Raw genomic sequence first — 16,967 nt, 5'->3', positions numbered from 1 at the left:
CAACTACATCTACACTAGGGCACCCATACCATTGGGCGTGATAACCACTATACGGCCCTTGTCAGAATGATATGAATATGTAAAAATAAAATCTTGGAAATTAGTAAGGAAACAGTAGAAAACAATTAAAAACCTTAACTTGTTTACTCCTTTGCACCAGTACGTTCCTATAATCAGGGTGTCCATCAATCCGGGAAAAGCAGGAAAAACACGGGAATTACAAATGAACGGGAAACATACGGAAAATACCCGGGAATTTGAATATCACACCGGGAAAATAGGTATTTCAAGCATCAGACTACTGATTTGTTTCAATTTACAGTATCGGACATATAAAATGCACCAAAGCCGTTTTCCCATACAAAATGGGCAACTTCAGAGAACTATATCTCCGCCGTTTCTCAACCAATTTTTCTCATTTTTTCTGTGACGAACTACAAATTAACTCAATTTTTGATAACTATTGAAAAATTTGTGTGAAAACTATTAGTTTAAAAGTTACAGATAGGTTGAATTTTGACACAAAAAATGCACCAAGACAAAAAGTTATGTATCAGACAAAATATACGTCGTATCCTTTCGGTGTCTTCAGCGCATTTGATCCTTATCACGCAATGAACAAATGCGCTGAAGACACCAAGATGCTACGACGCGTAGTTTTTCTGCTACATCACTTTGTGTCTTGGTGCATTTTTTATGTCAAAATTCAACCTATCTGTAACTTTTGAATCAATAGTTTTCACACAAATTTTACATTAGTTTTCAAAAATTGAGGAAATTTGTAGTCGTCACAGAAAAAATGAAAAGAATCGGTTGAGAAACGGTGGAGATATAGCTCTCTGAAGTTGACCATTTTGTATGGGAAATCGGCTTTGGTGCATTTTATATGTCCGATACTGTATGTATGCATTTTTTTTCTGGGAGGTGCACGACAAACGACTTGTACTACGCATCTTGACTAACTTAAACCATTCATAGAAGGGTATTAGATTTTTTCCAATCACCCCCATCAAAGTCCATTCAAAAATTTATAGCAAGATCTTTGATGGATAAATAAATAGCAAGATCCTTTAGGTACTCTTGGCTAGATTTTTGTTATGTTTTTGATAAAATCTAATACTGCTTGGAATATATAATCTTGGATTTTTAGCAAAAGTTTAAGTCAGCTTTATATATGAACAATAACATGTATTTGGAGATATCATTTCTGTTGAAAAGATCTCATCTTGGATCCAACACGAGTTTCACCAGATCAAGAATTTCTCCAGAAACTATCCATGGGCCATGTCTAATGCATTATTCCGAAGGCATTCTAAGACGAATGGCTATTGAATTTTGCCCATTTGTAGAAATATAGTCCAATTTTAGATGTTCAGATTTTGTACAAGTCTAAGTTAGCGTTAGCGTAGTTACGGTATACTTCGTAGATTGGATACTGGCAATATTCATGTGTCATTTGATCATCTCATCCAGACTGCTTTCAGGAACAAGGCTGGGGAGTAAACCTTGGCCCAATCTTGAACAATATTACCAAAAGCATGAGTACTGCTATTCCTGGCCACGTTCATCTTTACTTTAACTTGGGATAGGGGAAGGAAATGTTGATGCAGCACTTACTCAATGAGAGGCCACCGACTCAGTGACGCCCTCATAAGTGCTACGGAAGTGGGGGTTGGGAGGGGTATAAGGTCACGTAAGGATTCGCCTGAAAAGCTGGCGATGGATCCAGACCATTTGTGGTTAGGTGGTAATTCTTTAGTCTTTTGAATACCGGCATTCAAAAGAGGGAAACAAATGTTTTGTTTACAGTTTAGTTGATTATATTTAGAACGGTTGTGATTTTCTAATCAGAAAATCTCTTTTGTAGAAGTCTAAGCTTAGATACACAAAGCTGAAAACTGGTCATATAATTCGCAAATCTTTTTAAATTTCCTTTCGATTCTTGGGAGAGAATAGTCTTTTAGATATCGTAACAAATATTTCAAACCTTTTTGTCCAAAACTTTTCCAAAATTCAAGCCATTTTTAATCGGACAGTATTATGTAAATAAAATTAAAAAAAAAACTCATGAATATTTAGATAAAAAACGAAAATATCAAGTCGCAGGATCAGTTTGTCATCTTTTCAATTTTTTGCACATCCGGGAAAAATCCGGGAATTTGAAAACTGATTTTGAATGGACACCCTATATAATAGTGAATCTCAATGGGAAATCAATGTAAACCACTATTATAGGGACAGCTGTTAGCAAATACCACTATTACTGGAACATGTTCCAGTTATGGTGGAAATTATTTTTGAAAGATTCAATGATTTTATCGTTCTAAGATTAGATTTTTTACGTGAAATATAATAGAACAGCTTTCGAATGACGTATTCAGATATGAAAAACTAGCTCTATCACTGGTACAGACGCCCTAACGAGTTCCTCTCTCACCTTTCACCAAATAACGCGTTTCTTAAAGTTCTACTAGTGGTTCATGGACTACTTTGATGAGATATTAGAATTAAAAACGCTGGAGCCAAAAGATCGGTTTCTGTGGACCATCCTGTGTCAGCATTGGAAAAAGAATTCAATCGATCAATGGATCATTATAATAACCAAAACGGGCGCTATGGAAAGCATAGATAGCGCCACCGTAGCCTTATGTGTTTGACAGAACAGCAATGCTGTCACAATATTAAATCCCATATACAGTGGCGCCTTTGTTTTGATGCGGTGAGCACTGACAAAAACTACCTTCAATGATCCATTTAAGAGCAGTTTTTTTGGCAAAGTTGTTTGAAATTGAATGGTCTACAACATGTATATCATAATTTCTATAAATAAGAAAGTTGTCTATTTCATTTCTATGTAAATGTGAAGCACTTTCATTTTGAATTACACTAAACAAAGGGCCTAACTGTTACATATAACTTTGTCTAAAGTTTCATTCCAGAGCTCTAAATGCATATTTCCGACTAAATCTGCTTTCTGAGCCATAGTACACTCTTGACGCCTTAGTAGTATTACATATTTGTAAATTGTTCTGAGAGACAAAAACTGAATATTCTTTGCACTCTTTAAGGGATATTTCATGTGCGGTGATTGTTTATTAATGAGGTTTTTAGCCCTTAGCTAGAAAGATCAAACTTAACATCATAAGTAACAATCTCGGTCCTCGACGTGAAAGTCGTGTGTTCTTACCACTGCACCTTATAAAAGAATATGCACAGAACAGTACCTACTTTCATTTGCATGACTGTCGTGTCGTATCGTGATCCTACCCTTATCGCCGTCTTACACATTTCTAGTTCTGTCGTACTGATTTGAACATTCTTTGAACTTTCAAAAATGTTATCTAGCATCAGAGATGAATCAAAGAAAACTAATGAATCTAAGAATAAATTTTGTTCTCTATATTTCTATTCTCATCCCATGACGCAATCGCTAAAATCAGGATTGAAACCATTCAAATGTCCAATTTGTGAAAAGTGCTTCACACAGCAGGCAAATATGTTAAAGCATCAACTATTGCATACCGGTAAATCTAATTTCAATATTTTGATTGTCTTATAATTTATGTTGCTTTTTCAACATTCACTCCTTGTTTTATATATTTGAGTTTTGATTAGAAATTTAACCTTACTTCTTTTATTCATCTCTCAACAATCCGTTCGTCCAAACCCTGTGAATCCAATTTATTTCTTAGAAACATAAACTAGTTTTGTTTTTTTTTTAATTCAAGATTAAACTTTGATTTCGCGATATTAACGATTTGTTTCAATTTCAGGGCTTAAACCTTACAAATGTCCCGTTTGTCAGAAAGCATTTTCGCAGCACGCCAACATGATCAAACATCAGATGCTACACACAGGTACGTAAAGTGTCCTGTCCCAAGGAACTGAAACCCCACGCAACATCTAGACAGTACTACTAGTTTATCATTCTTAATCAAGTTACATGTCCTAATCATTTTCACCACTCGCTCATCCTTACCCTAAACCATATAAACCGGTGACAAAGTTGATCTTGAATTTTGCTCTGTTTTTCTTTTCTCGTTTCACCGACGGCTAACTTTGCAGGTTTGAAGCCTTATAAGTGTCCAGTGTGCCAAAAGGCCTTCACTCAACACGCCAACATGGTTAAACATCAGATGCTTCATACCGGTAAATGTCGCTGATTTTTACTTCATCAATCATCATCATCATCAATATTCCACATTTCTAGTAACAAGTAGAGTTCCATTGCATCAGTCATACGTCGTATTAATCAATAGAATAGAAGAAGAATGTCGCTGGCGTCGCCGTCGGAACATCTTTTGCTTGCGGAGATAGGCGGGGCTATAAATGTCAACGTATGCAGTTTGATAGTTATGTACCCGACATGTTTCTGAGCGAGAACAATGGGAACAGCAGCGACATTCGTCCTCTATAGTTTTCTATCTCTATTTATTAATCCCTTTCCGCCCATGACTGTTTTCAGTGTTTTGAACAAATGCTCAGAACAAAATAAGCTTTAACATTAGTTGTTGAAAATTGTCTAAATTTATCGAAGGCGTGACAAAGTTTTGATTGTTAATCAATAGTTATTTGTTCATCAATAGTTACAGTATTGGGTCATTGAGAATGTTCTAGTAAACTTATATCTTATAATATTATCTTATTGTAGAGATTTTGACCTCTTTTTGACGTTTTCAATAATTCAGACGTCAAAATTTTCATATTAGATATTAAATATCCCAGGGCACTATTGTGGCTCTATATTCACATTAGACGGAAAGCGTAGATCTAAAATCAAGATACTTAAATAATGTATTGTAGTAAGCTTTAAAATGACAATACTTTTATTTTGTAATTTCAGGCTTAAAACCTTATAAATGTCCTGTATGTGACAAAGCATTTACTCAACAAGCCAATATGGTTAAACATCAGATGCTTCATACTGGTAAGTCCCATTTATTTTAGTAATTGATTCTATACGTCAGGTATAAAAGCTTTATCCTTGCCAATAAACTTCCTATACAAAGTCTCAATACAAAAATAATCGTATGGAGAATACACTAATATTCGACCGTCTGTTTTCTCCCATTTTTCCTTCCATTAATTTGCCAATTTTGAAAAAAAAATCGAAAACTCCCCACATCCTATTTTAGGAGTAAAACCTTACAAGTGTTCCACGTGTGGCAAGGCATTTGCACAGCAGGCAAACATGGTCAAGCATCAGATGCTTCATACCGGTAAATCTTAGAACGCTTAAGTTGACTAGATTATTGCATCTCGAAGATCTCACTCTTCTCACCTGTATTAAAACAAAAAACCGCTGAATGTTTCCCGCGCGGATGAGCATCCAAATTCGCCGTATTTCAAACGAAGAAAAGCAAAATACATATTTGAATTATTTAATAAACACAACAAAAAAGCAGTAAAATAAAAACCAAAAATCCGATTTCACTTCTTTATACTAACATAGTATGCTTTCTACATTTCCCATTTGTTAGCCCTTTCATTTTTGTACATTTTCGTAATTCTGTTTTTCTTCGTTGTATTTCTCCTTCTTGCGCCAACCATCCATCCTTCCGAATGAACCGCTACGATCTGTGTAATAACGATTAAAAAAACCCAACCAAATTGCAGGAGTCAAACCGTACAAATGTCCAACCTGTGGAAAAGCTTTTGCCCAGCAGGCGAACATGATGAAGCATCAGATGCTCCATACCGGTAATATTTGCTTTCCTTTTTATCTTTTATTTTACGTTTCTTTATGTTCTCTCTGTGTTGTAAATGTTTTGCTATGATGAAAAGTAGAGAAGGCCATTCCATATAACCATGTCGTAGGATAGTATCCAATGGGATTTGGACTATCAACGGATAATTATCTCGACTATCAACAAATTTTAAGGTGAAGGTGAATTGAAGCCACACCTGGAATTTTTAAAAGACCAAATCTAGAAACCAAATAACGGTGAACATTGTATCGATTGTTCACCACTAGCCAGTAAACCCAGACAATCAGAATGTACGTATAACGTACTTACCTTTTTCGTTGCGCGATTCTTCTATGACCAAAATTTCACATGTACAATTTTGCGAAAGGGATTTATACGTACAAAAGTGGTGGCGATATACGTGCATATTTTACATGATGGAAGATGGCATGCAATACGAGTGTGAAGATTTTATTGCGAACTAATTTGTTTTCTTGTGCTTCTCTTTATCTCCAATAATTCACGAAAACGTGTATAATTTACATTTGCAAACATATAAAAATCCACTGTTTCGAAAGAAGAAAGGTTGTTACCACACCTTGTCTTCTTTGGATTTTAAAAACCGTCTCCTCGTGGTCAAGGGTGATTCATACAAAAATAATTATTCGAAATTAATTCAATCTTACAAAGAAAAAAATCCAATCTGCCATAGCTTCCTTAAAGAAGCTTATGATAACAATAGAGCTCTGTCAAATGTTCACCATTTTCGGGAGTAATTTAATGTTGGTGTAAATTTATATAAAAATTAAAAAATAAGTAAAATCGATTAAAAAAAAAACAAACTACAAGCTTATTATCTCTAAGTGCAAACTAATTCTTCAAAACATGATAATAAAAGCTGCTGTACATAGTCATTCCTTTCCAAGGTTGGGATAAGTGATATCCATAAATGTTCTTGCTGTTATTTAGCTTCATGTGGTACAGTAAACTTATACAAACATATAAAAAAATGTTCCTTAAGGTGATTATAGAACAAAGCCAGACCTCAAATTTTCAAGAGCACAAGACTTGAGAACCAAAAAGCGCTCCGCGTTGAACATTTATCCCATTGGGCACCATCAGGAAGCGAGTAATTTGATTGATTTTCAGCGCAAACTGTTGCCAGATTCTCCAGTCTTGCGTACTTGAAAATTCAAAGTTTGGCTTCGTTTTATAATCACCTTAAGCAACTAAGTTGAGTCTAGTACCCGACACTGAAGACGACCTTACAGTTGAATTCGAAATACACGTATCTGTCAAAGAATACACACTCTAGTGGAATTAAATGGTATAGTACTAAATTCGTTTTTTCATCTACTTAACCAGTAAACTTATGCAAAAATCTGAAGAGATTTGTTCTTTTATCATTTTGCTTTATTAAAAATATAATAATATTGCGTTGTAGAAGTAATGTTTTGGTTTCGTCATATACATTTCTATAGAAACTATGGCTTTAACCGCCTTTAAATCCTGTTTAAAACGATTGACAGAACTTGGCAGAACTCTATTCTCATCAGATATGGATTTTAAAGATTGGTAAATAGATGGATTTCCCAAACTCCTCCATCCCCGAAGCAATTAACCCTCTAATACCCAACCCCGCCTTTAGACGGGGTACACTTTGCAAATTTGTGTATTTTTTTGTAGCTCGAAAATAAAAATGATTTTATTTTTGGTTTAAACCTTGGCTCATAACACGCATATTAGGGAAGTTCTTTATGACTTTTGAAACAATTTTGAATTTTTGAAAAATATTTGAAAAATTGTTTTTATATAACCTACAAATGCCTGGGGTTAATATAACGTGTAATATAAAAAATCGTATCTCTAATATTTTTCTACAATCAACCTATCACAGAAGAAGAGCCTGATGGTATTGAAATAATTTCCAATCTGTTTTTCCGTTAGTTACACGGAAAATAAAATATGCTTCAGAAAAAAAAATTAAAAAAATAATATTTTCAAAAGTACCGTAAAAATTTGATTTTTTATTATTGCCAAAAATCAGTACTCAGGAGAGGCTTCAAGAAAAAATAAAAAAGGATAGGGATGTTCAAAAATAAAAATTATAAAAATTAAAAACCAAAATTCATAGATTTGCGAATAAAAATAAATAATTGCCCAAAACGTGTTTAGAACGATTTTAGATAACGAAAAATGATATTTAGATCGAAAATAAAAATTTGGGTATTAGAGGGTTAAGAATAATACGGACAGGTTTAAACTAATACAATTGGAGTAACAAATAGAATCATGACATAGGTTGAGAAACAAAATGGGTCTCAAGAGCGTTTAATATGTTCAAGTGGACTATGATCTGAAAAAGTTTAAGTAACTCTGGCTTAAAATTATTCAGCCGCTTGTGTAGATTGAGCCGAAAATACTTAAGTTTTCTCTAAATTACGACATATAAAATAAGTAAATTATAATTTCATTGAACACTTAAGGTCTTTCGCCTATTATTGCGGTCTTGTGCCAGCATAGCATTTCATGAAACGAATCGCATTATTCTAGTAAAATTTTCGTGATTTAAGCTATATTCTATGTCTTACAAATGCTCCACGCTACCCTGAAATTTACATATTACTGCAATGATAGGCAAATAACCCTAACCGTTTTGAAAACAATATCATAAGTTTCATAAGTTTCTTAAAAATAAATAAAGAAATACAAGAAGTTTTCATAAATTGCTTGAATAATCGCTCCGTTAGCCAAGGATACAAGCTTATCGAATTTCAATCAAATTTACGAAATTTAGAGGAATCTTATTTTTAGAATGTACCTGGACCAATAGTTACTTTTTCTAGATTTAGTGAATAAGTTGATAAATGTACAGTCAGGTCTTCTATTTGACGCTACCGTCACTTTTATTCCATTGCAATTGCATTTGATGGGGTGAAATCACTTTGTGACTGAGACTCAATATAAACTTATTACCCACATACCTAATTTCTCCTGGATCGATTTAACGATAGGTGGAATTGCAGTGGACGTAAAGTGTGTGGCAAAATAAAATAGGGAAGCAACTATTTTTTGCGTCGGCTAAGAAAACGAATTTAAAACATAATCCTTAAATAGTTCATAGATCTCAATTATAACTAAGGCTTATGATCTCGTTTGCAAACTGGTTAGATGTTTAATGATATCATAATTTGATTGCTCAAGTCATGGTTTATGGAAAACTTAAGTATGTTTGACTCAGTGCAATATTTAGTTCATAATATTTTAGGTCAAATACAAACGAAAAATACATCAATATACAAAACTTTCATGCATCTGCCATTAGTGTCATTACATTTAAGCTCAGTACAGAAGACTATATCATGAAGAATTATATAAGATACAGCAGAAAAAAAAAACAAGTTAAAAACATTTCTTTCTCCAAATCATTTCGACAGGACTAAAACCATACAAATGTAGCACGTGCGGTAAAGCGTTCGCCCAACAAGCCAACATGGTTAAGCATCAGATGCTTCATACTGGTAATTAAAAATAAACCTAACAATATGCTAGTAAACTAATATATAATAGGTAGAAACGAATAAGCATCAGAACTGAGTAAAGCAAAAATCGGCGAAACTTGCTAAACTAGGGGTTTTGTTTTTCGCGTTTCTTAGGTATTAAACCGTACAAGTGCAGTACGTGTGGTAAAGCTTTTGCCCAGCAAGCGAACATGGTCAAGCATCAGATGCTTCACACTGGTAATTAAACGAAATGAACTTGCCAAAACTCAGCGATCACAAAGTGTCATAATGTATTCCTTTCTCTGCTTAGGAGTGAAACCCTACAAATGCTCAGTGTGCGACAAAGCATTCGCACAGCAAGCCAATATGGTCAAGCATCAGATGCTGCACAGCGGTAATAGAATTGCGCCCGATGCCTAGCTGCGAGGCTGTTTCTTTAATTACATTTCTCTGTCTCAATTTTCGGTTGCCGCGGTTCACACCTGTGTAGGAATTAAACCATACAAATGTCCCACTTGTGACAAGGCTTTTGCCCAGCAGGCTAACATGGTCAAGCACCAAATGCTGCACACTGGTAAATAATAGTTAAATTAATGTTTTCTCCTTATTATTTACGTTTAACGAGTTTAACAGTAATCAGCATTCATTTTTTCTGTCTGAGTATAGTTGTGTATTTCCATTAACATTCCTCTATTCTGTGTTTTCACGTAGTGTCTGTTACCGTTGATGAGCATCAGATCGGGTTTCTCTACCAGGAAGTGGAAATTTTAATGGAACTATCTAAAGAATTCATGGTTTAGTAACCTTTATCAGACGCACATTTTCAAACTAGTTCGATTTGATGCTCATCCGTTTCACCTTTTCTCTATTCGTTAGAGGTATTGTGAAAATATTACTAATGTGAACATATTTCATTACAACCAGGTGAAAAACCATTCAAATGCAAGAGCTGTGATAAAGCATTCTCGCAACGTGCCAATCTTAAGAAGCATGAGATGGTGCATCTCGGAATTCGTCCGCACACATGTCCACTGTGCTCCAAGTCGTACTCGCAATATTCGAATCTGAAGAAACATCTGTTGGTCCACCAGAAGCAGTCCATGAAGCAGCAGCAACAAAATGGCCAGGTTATGATGTAAGTATTTGCTTTGTTCTTTTTAATGTTGTTAGGAAGGAATAGTCCACGATACGAATGCACGAAAACAGACATCTTCACAGCGCTGGACAGTGGTAAAGTACGCATCGATAGTTTTGGGGGCTTGGAGGCTTTGATTTTAGGTTCGAGTGCTCTAATTGACCTGAACTGGGAAATAACTTGAGATCTTTTCAATAAAGAAAGTCACAACATTCTATAAACAACTTCTAAGTTATATTAAACAAATAATCCAGGACGAAATATTGCGTAAACTATCCACTTGATTATTATTAGAATCATATAATACAGATCATACAATTTTGCAAAAAAAAATTACGCTCATTTTACTAAAAATGTCAACTTTATTTGACCTTAACTTCATGATTACTCAACCGACTCTAAATCTTTTTACATGCTTTTGAAGCTAATTCAATTGTTTTCAAACTATTTATACATCACATTTCATTAAAAAATGTTTTGACCTAGTTTTCAGCAAAAACTGCACAAAAAACATGATATTGTAACGAAAAATGCCAGTTTTTTTTTTTAATGTTTGCCAATTAAATATTATCTCTAAAGCTGAAACTGGTTTTTTCTCATTTGTTCAACCATTGTGAAGGACTTTGCAACAGTTCTAAAATAATTTTGAAACAAAAATATGTTTGTAATGTTAAAAAATATATGCACTATTCAACTCGTAATTAAGGCTTAAGATGCTCTATTAATTAAAGTTTTATAGAAAAAATGCAATTTCTGGCGGAAAAACTTAAATAATCCAAAGAAATTTGATTTTTTCATTAAAAAATACGTTTAGGGGTAGTTTTTGTTGAATAACTAAGTCAATACCATTTTTAAGAAAAATGTATTATATTAGCAGTTTGCAAACTAAATTTGCTTCATGTAAAAAGATTCGGAATCGGTTGAGTATTTATAATGTTATGGTCAAACAAAAATATTTTTTTAGTAAAATGAGGAAAAAATTGGATAAAAGTATTTTTAACTAAGACTCGTTTTGATTTTAGACAAATGTAATGTTCTACAAAGTTTTCTTAAATTTATTCTGGAAAATAATGGTGCTAAGTTTCAAAATTGGTTGAAAAATAACAAAGTTATGTTTATTTCACTGAAGGTCATTTTTTATAACTTGAAAACTCACCTTCAAGATACTTGCGCCACCTAAAAGTTAATATTTTTGGCTCAGATTTTGAGGTTTCTCTTTCAATGTGATTTGAAATCAATAGAGCACACGATTTTTTGATTTTGAGAACTTTTGAAAAATAAGCCGCACCCTAATGGGCATATTGTGCAAGGAATTGTATAGATCCTAGAAAAATCATTGAAAAACTTAATGTAAAACATGTACAAAAGAAACGAGGCAATATGGTCTTTGTCGGTTGAAGCTACTTCATCACGAAAATTTGCAAGCTGTCAGAATTATTATGGTGGCTCATGTTGCCCCGTGAGGATAGTATAGTGTAGAACTGCTCACAACATGTTTTTCTAAAATGTTTTTAAGGAAATTTTAAGTAACATTTTTTACAAAATACAAACGGGATATGCAAGAATGACATTTCAAATTACAAACCAACCCTATGAGACGATTAATTTGTAATGTGTTTCTAACATGCGCAAAAACAGGAAACGTAAAAATTACAACATATTACAGCATCTGTTAAGTAAAAACATGCTGCTCATCTGACAAATTATTCATGCCAACGAAGGCTCATGGACAAAATGTCGAAAATGATTTGTTCGGTGGGAAATTTTTCCTTTGAAAATTTGTTTTCGACCTTTTGTCCTTTCGACCTTTTGTCTTTCGAACTTCTGTTCTTTCGACCTTTTGTCATAGATTCACTAGATTTCTAGTAGCAACTGGTGTCACACTAATAATCCTTCCCTTTCTCGATAAACGTAAGGTTGCGATGTTTGTAATTCTCGAGACTGTACATTAAATGTGCAAATTTAATTATTCAGGTCGATTCTATAACATTCCCCAGAAAACCATTCCCCCGAAACCCATTCCCCAGAATTCCATTCCCCAGAATCTCATTCCCCAGAATGTACCATTCCCCAGAATTTCACTCCCCAGAATGAACCATTCCCCAGAAAACCAATCCCCAGAATGAACCATTCCCCAGAAAATTACATACCTACTTTAAAGTTTTGAAATAATCTATTTAAAAAACTTGAAAATTAAACTCCATACAAAGTTGTTTACAAGTACATGAGAAGATTAGCATTGGTGCTGCTAATTATGAACACTTTACGCATAATTTAAATTTCATTTGCAAATGAACTATCACAGTAGTTTCACTTTTATTGGCACTTATGAAGACTGATAGATCAGTCTATGGGGAAACACAATATCCAATATTTATTTAAAAGAATATACAACTCATCGCTACTCTGCACAAAATAGAGCTACACCCTTCTTTCGGTATAGTAGTTTCCAAATGTATAATTTCACATGTATGTCCAATTTTATCAAATGTAGTGATATATGCAGCTTTTCATCAATGTTTTAAGAAGGTGCATCATCTCTTACTTTTTAGGGCTACACCGATTAGAATAAAGACGTTCGTAGTATCATATTATACAGTGGCGACTCGTAACCTCACTTTTTATCTGTTCTACGACTCTGAAAACGACTATTTCGGCAAATTTAGATTATAAATCAAAAAGTTAGTTATTGAAATCGTCCATTCTAACAAATCTCTACTCATTGCATGCGAATTTGTTGCTGAAATTCAAGAATTTCTATTCGTGGAACAGATAGATTTGAGGTTAGGAAATCGCCACTGATATTATACGTTTCCGATATAATGATTACGTAAACTCGGCAGAATAAGAACTTACTATTCTGCACATTAAAATGATACGCCCTTCTTTGCGTCAAGTCTAAATTACAAATGACTTGTTTAATTTTGCACAAAATAGTGATACACCCTTCTTTCAGTCTTATCCTGTTGACGATATAGACAAATTTTTCCGTAAGGATACCAAATGGCAAGAAGGCATTTGGCATGATTGATTAAATGATCAAGGACCATTTGATATAATGGTCATTTGGCCAATGACCATTTGGCATGACATGAAGAACATCCTTTTTGAAAAGAAGGAGCATAAGTATGGCTGGATGGCAAACGGCTTTATACTAAATCATTTTATGCCAAGTGACCTTACGCTATATGGGCTCTCCATCGATATATTTTGCCTATATCATTAATGAGATATTACTGAAAGAAGGGTGCATCACTATATATGCAAAAATAAGCATATAGTCTGTATATTTTATGGGAATGTATTAAAAGAAGCGTGTATTATTATAATATGCAAAATACTCATGAATAGGGGGATTAGGGGCATATTGGACACATTAGGTAAATGCTTATTTTACATAGAATGGAAATATGTTTCTTTGCTCTAAAATTAAATCCACCGCTTCCTTCGCTTTGCTTATAAACTAAGTTGAAGCTGAGAAAAAAATATAGTAGAATTTCAGAGGACAAATGAAGCAAAGCGTAAACTGTTATACCGTCTAAACGTTCATATACAATACAGATTTCGTACAGTTAATAAAGTTTTGCTGAAATATGCATATTCCCAGAGAGTAAGGGGGTGTCCATTTCGCCCCGTGTGTTCATTATGTCCCTAACCCTCCTACCTACATATTTGTTTTGTCACACCAGACCTTATCCTGTCACATAAGTGACTCTTCTTCCTCTTTTCTGGCGTTACGTCCCTACTGGGACAGAGCCTGCTTCTCAGCTTAGTGTTCTTATGAGCACTTCCACAGTTATTAACTGAGAGCTTACTATGCCAATGACCATTTTTGCATGCGTATATCGTGTGGCAGGTACGAAGATACTCTATGCCCTGGGAAGACGAGAAAATTTCCAACCCGAAAAGATCCTCGACCGGTGGGATTCGAACCCACGACCCTCATCTTGGTCTTGCTGAATAGCTGCGCTTTTACCGCTACGGCTATCTGCGCCCCCACATAAGTGACTCACGCAAAGCAATAATTAAAAAAAAAGAAAAACATGGATATTCATATTGCTTTCTGGGGAATGGTGCATTCTGGGGAATGGAATTCTGGGGAATGTTACATTCTGGGGAACGATTTTCTGGGGAATGGTTCATTCTGGGGAACGGAATTCTGGGGAATGGTTTTCGGGGGAATGGTTTTCTGGGGAATGTTATAGAATCATTCAGGTCAGTTATGTTGTAGCAACAAACTACGTATTGCACCGTCAACAACGCTATGCTCCGTATCTGTGGACTATTGCTTCCTGTTTTCCTATAATGATGACACACATCACACATAATTGATCTACAATGATAACTATCTATGTTTGGTTCATACTGATTCGGAACTTTAACAGAAAAAACTATAATCAATTGTGGGACCTTCGAATTAAAAACATTTTTTTCTATTCCAACTAGGATTCTGTACAATTGTCAAACCTGCAAAATGCAGTTCGAGAATATCCTCGAATTTGAAAGGCACACCAAGCAGTGCAATGAGCTGAACAATGGGAACCATGGCCTTAAGCTGGAACAGATCAACATAAAGAGCGAAATCGATATGGATGGCAGCTCTAATCCGGGAATTGCCCAGCACATCACCATACCTCACAGTCAATCCCAGCCACAAATGCACATACCGTCGGCGATACTGACTTCGGTGATCTCATCTGCTTCGACGATAGGTAACGGTCATACCTTAAGCACGAGCCACATTCATCATCCTACAACCGGCCACCAGCAACAACACACTCCTCCAGCTGTGATCACACAACATCAACAGCAGCAACAACAACAGCAACAGCAGCAGCAACAACAACAACAACAGCAACAATCGGCTGCTCACCAGCAACAACATTCTCCAGTTGGTCATCAACACCTTACGCTCCAGCAGCAGCACAATTTACCCATCCATCTCCAGCAGCAACTCTCACATCACCTGATATCCTCACACCTTCCGCACCAGGATCACGTTACGGCAGACCTCCACCATCAGGTAAACTTCCATCATCCACATATCTCCCACATCCCAAACCTACCGCACAAGATCCTATCCCCATTATTCCACATCCCCCCCTTCAACAACAACCACAGTACATAATGGAACGCACGGCGGGGATCCCCACTGAGTGGGGAATCCCCAGAACAGGCTATAGCTAAGAGTCCTTCCGCGTCCGATTCTGCTGCTGCTGACGACTCCGTTGATTGTAGGACACCAACAACGCCACCTCAATAATGCTTGACCATGAGCAGCAAACAGTAACTCTAATCAAAACTAGATACGACAGCCAAAATGCAACGTTGATGGCAGTACACTACTATAAGAATACTCAGAGAGTATTACTGATAAAAAAAAACACGGCAATGAATATGTTGAAACAGTTCTACTATTATTAGGATTCTAGTGAGTAAAAAAGGAAACTACTGCGAACGTTGCAGTAGATTAACGCAAAGGCTTTCTCTAACTGATTTTTTTTACTATTGAATAGTACGAAAGGCACAACACGGTTCAGTTGTTGATGCAGTTGAAGTTGACTAGGAATGTAAGGAACACAAAGAGGGAATTCTGATTGTTGATAAGCATAGCATGTTACTTATATTTGCGTGGTAGTGGTCGTCCCGTGCGAACCCATGTCACACTGTTTCGTTTTCTTCTTACAACACTACACTGTGTGTGCTGTAAAGGATCGTGAAAGATGATTAGGCGCGCCCATTTTTTGGGAGTGAGTCTCTGTTATAGAAGCTGATATATAGATGGAAGTACGAAACAAAGAAGGATCATTAGTTAGAATATTGAAAAGTCGATAAGGCGAAAAGATGAGAGACCAAGATAATAAAGTGAAAGGATTGTGATTACGAAAGTCGTGAAGTTTTCGTATTCGTTCAGCAACCTGATGTGATATTTTTCCGGGACATGAGCAGGGTTTCTCCCGACAGCACACTGCGACGGATGAAGAATGGTTAATCTAAGAAAAGGGAAAAAAGGACTAACGAATGAGGAATGATATATCGATGTGTCATTTGTTTGGTTTTGAAACGATTTTTTATTGCTTTTTGTTTATGATGATTGTAGTAGGAAAACACCATTTCGAATCATGGTTGAGCATCGAAGAATTTACAATGCTATTAGGTTTTTCGATAATTAGAAAAGCATATGTAACGTTTTATTAAGGTAAAACAGCTTAGAAACCAAATACAATAATGTGCCAAAACTTCAAAGGCACTCATATCGCGAAAGATGCATCAAATCGCAGTGCAATTTCTATTTTAGCTTTTTACATTGGGAGAAAATAAAAGATGACTTCGTACGTTAATTATCTTTACTTTTACAACGGCATTATTATTTGCCCGAGGTTTCGACACGTTGTCGTTTACCCCTTTAGGAAGTCGCAATTCCCATGTCGAAACGTCGAGCAAACAATAAGGCTGTTAAAAAAAATAAAAGCAGCTTAGTCAAGAAAGTTACTTGATAGCTTTTTATTTTTTATGGAATGACCAATGCTGAAAACTATTTGTTCCAATTGGTATTGAATGCTTACTAAACAGTCATTGTTCAGCTCCCACGAACAGTTTGAAATGTCGAAGAATGGCTCAAAACCGATAAATGAACTTATT

General features: G+C 35.3%; 1 protein-coding gene across 11 annotated transcripts in view; it reads left to right on the top strand.

Moving 5' to 3' along the window:
* Nucleotides 1-16,213, top strand: part of LOC5569159 (zinc finger protein 260) — a 32,224-nt gene extending 16,011 nt beyond the window's left edge. The window contains exons 5-16 of one of the 11 annotated variants that reach the window (XM_021842457.1): nucleotides 3,441-3,524; nucleotides 3,774-3,857; nucleotides 4,066-4,149; nucleotides 4,844-4,927; nucleotides 5,136-5,219; nucleotides 5,617-5,700; nucleotides 9,125-9,208; nucleotides 9,344-9,427; nucleotides 9,501-9,584; nucleotides 9,681-9,764; nucleotides 10,115-10,325; nucleotides 14,772-16,213. In XM_021842457.1, coding sequence (XP_021698149.1) covers nucleotides 3,441-3,524; nucleotides 3,774-3,857; nucleotides 4,066-4,149; nucleotides 4,844-4,927; nucleotides 5,136-5,219; nucleotides 5,617-5,700; nucleotides 9,125-9,208; nucleotides 9,344-9,427; nucleotides 9,501-9,584; nucleotides 9,681-9,764; nucleotides 10,115-10,325; nucleotides 14,772-15,453 — 1,733 coding nt within the window. In that variant the 3' untranslated portion in view covers nucleotides 15,454-16,213. The remainder of the gene's footprint in view (nucleotides 1-3,440; nucleotides 3,525-3,773; nucleotides 3,858-4,065; nucleotides 4,150-4,843; nucleotides 4,928-5,135; nucleotides 5,220-5,616; nucleotides 5,701-9,124; nucleotides 9,209-9,343; nucleotides 9,428-9,500; nucleotides 9,585-9,680; nucleotides 9,765-10,114; nucleotides 10,326-14,771) is intronic. The other 10 variants (XM_021842460.1, XM_021842458.1, XM_021842459.1 and 7 more) reach the window with 10 other exon arrangements.
* The last annotated feature ends 754 nt before the right edge of the window (nucleotides 16,214-16,967 follow it).

This window comes from Aedes aegypti, chromosome 2 (assembly GCF_002204515.2).
Source record: "Aedes aegypti strain LVP_AGWG chromosome 2, AaegL5.0 Primary Assembly, whole genome shotgun sequence".
Lineage (NCBI taxonomy): Eukaryota > Metazoa > Arthropoda > Insecta > Diptera > Culicidae > Aedes > Aedes aegypti.
This window is presented reverse-complemented; position numbering and strand designations above follow the sequence as displayed.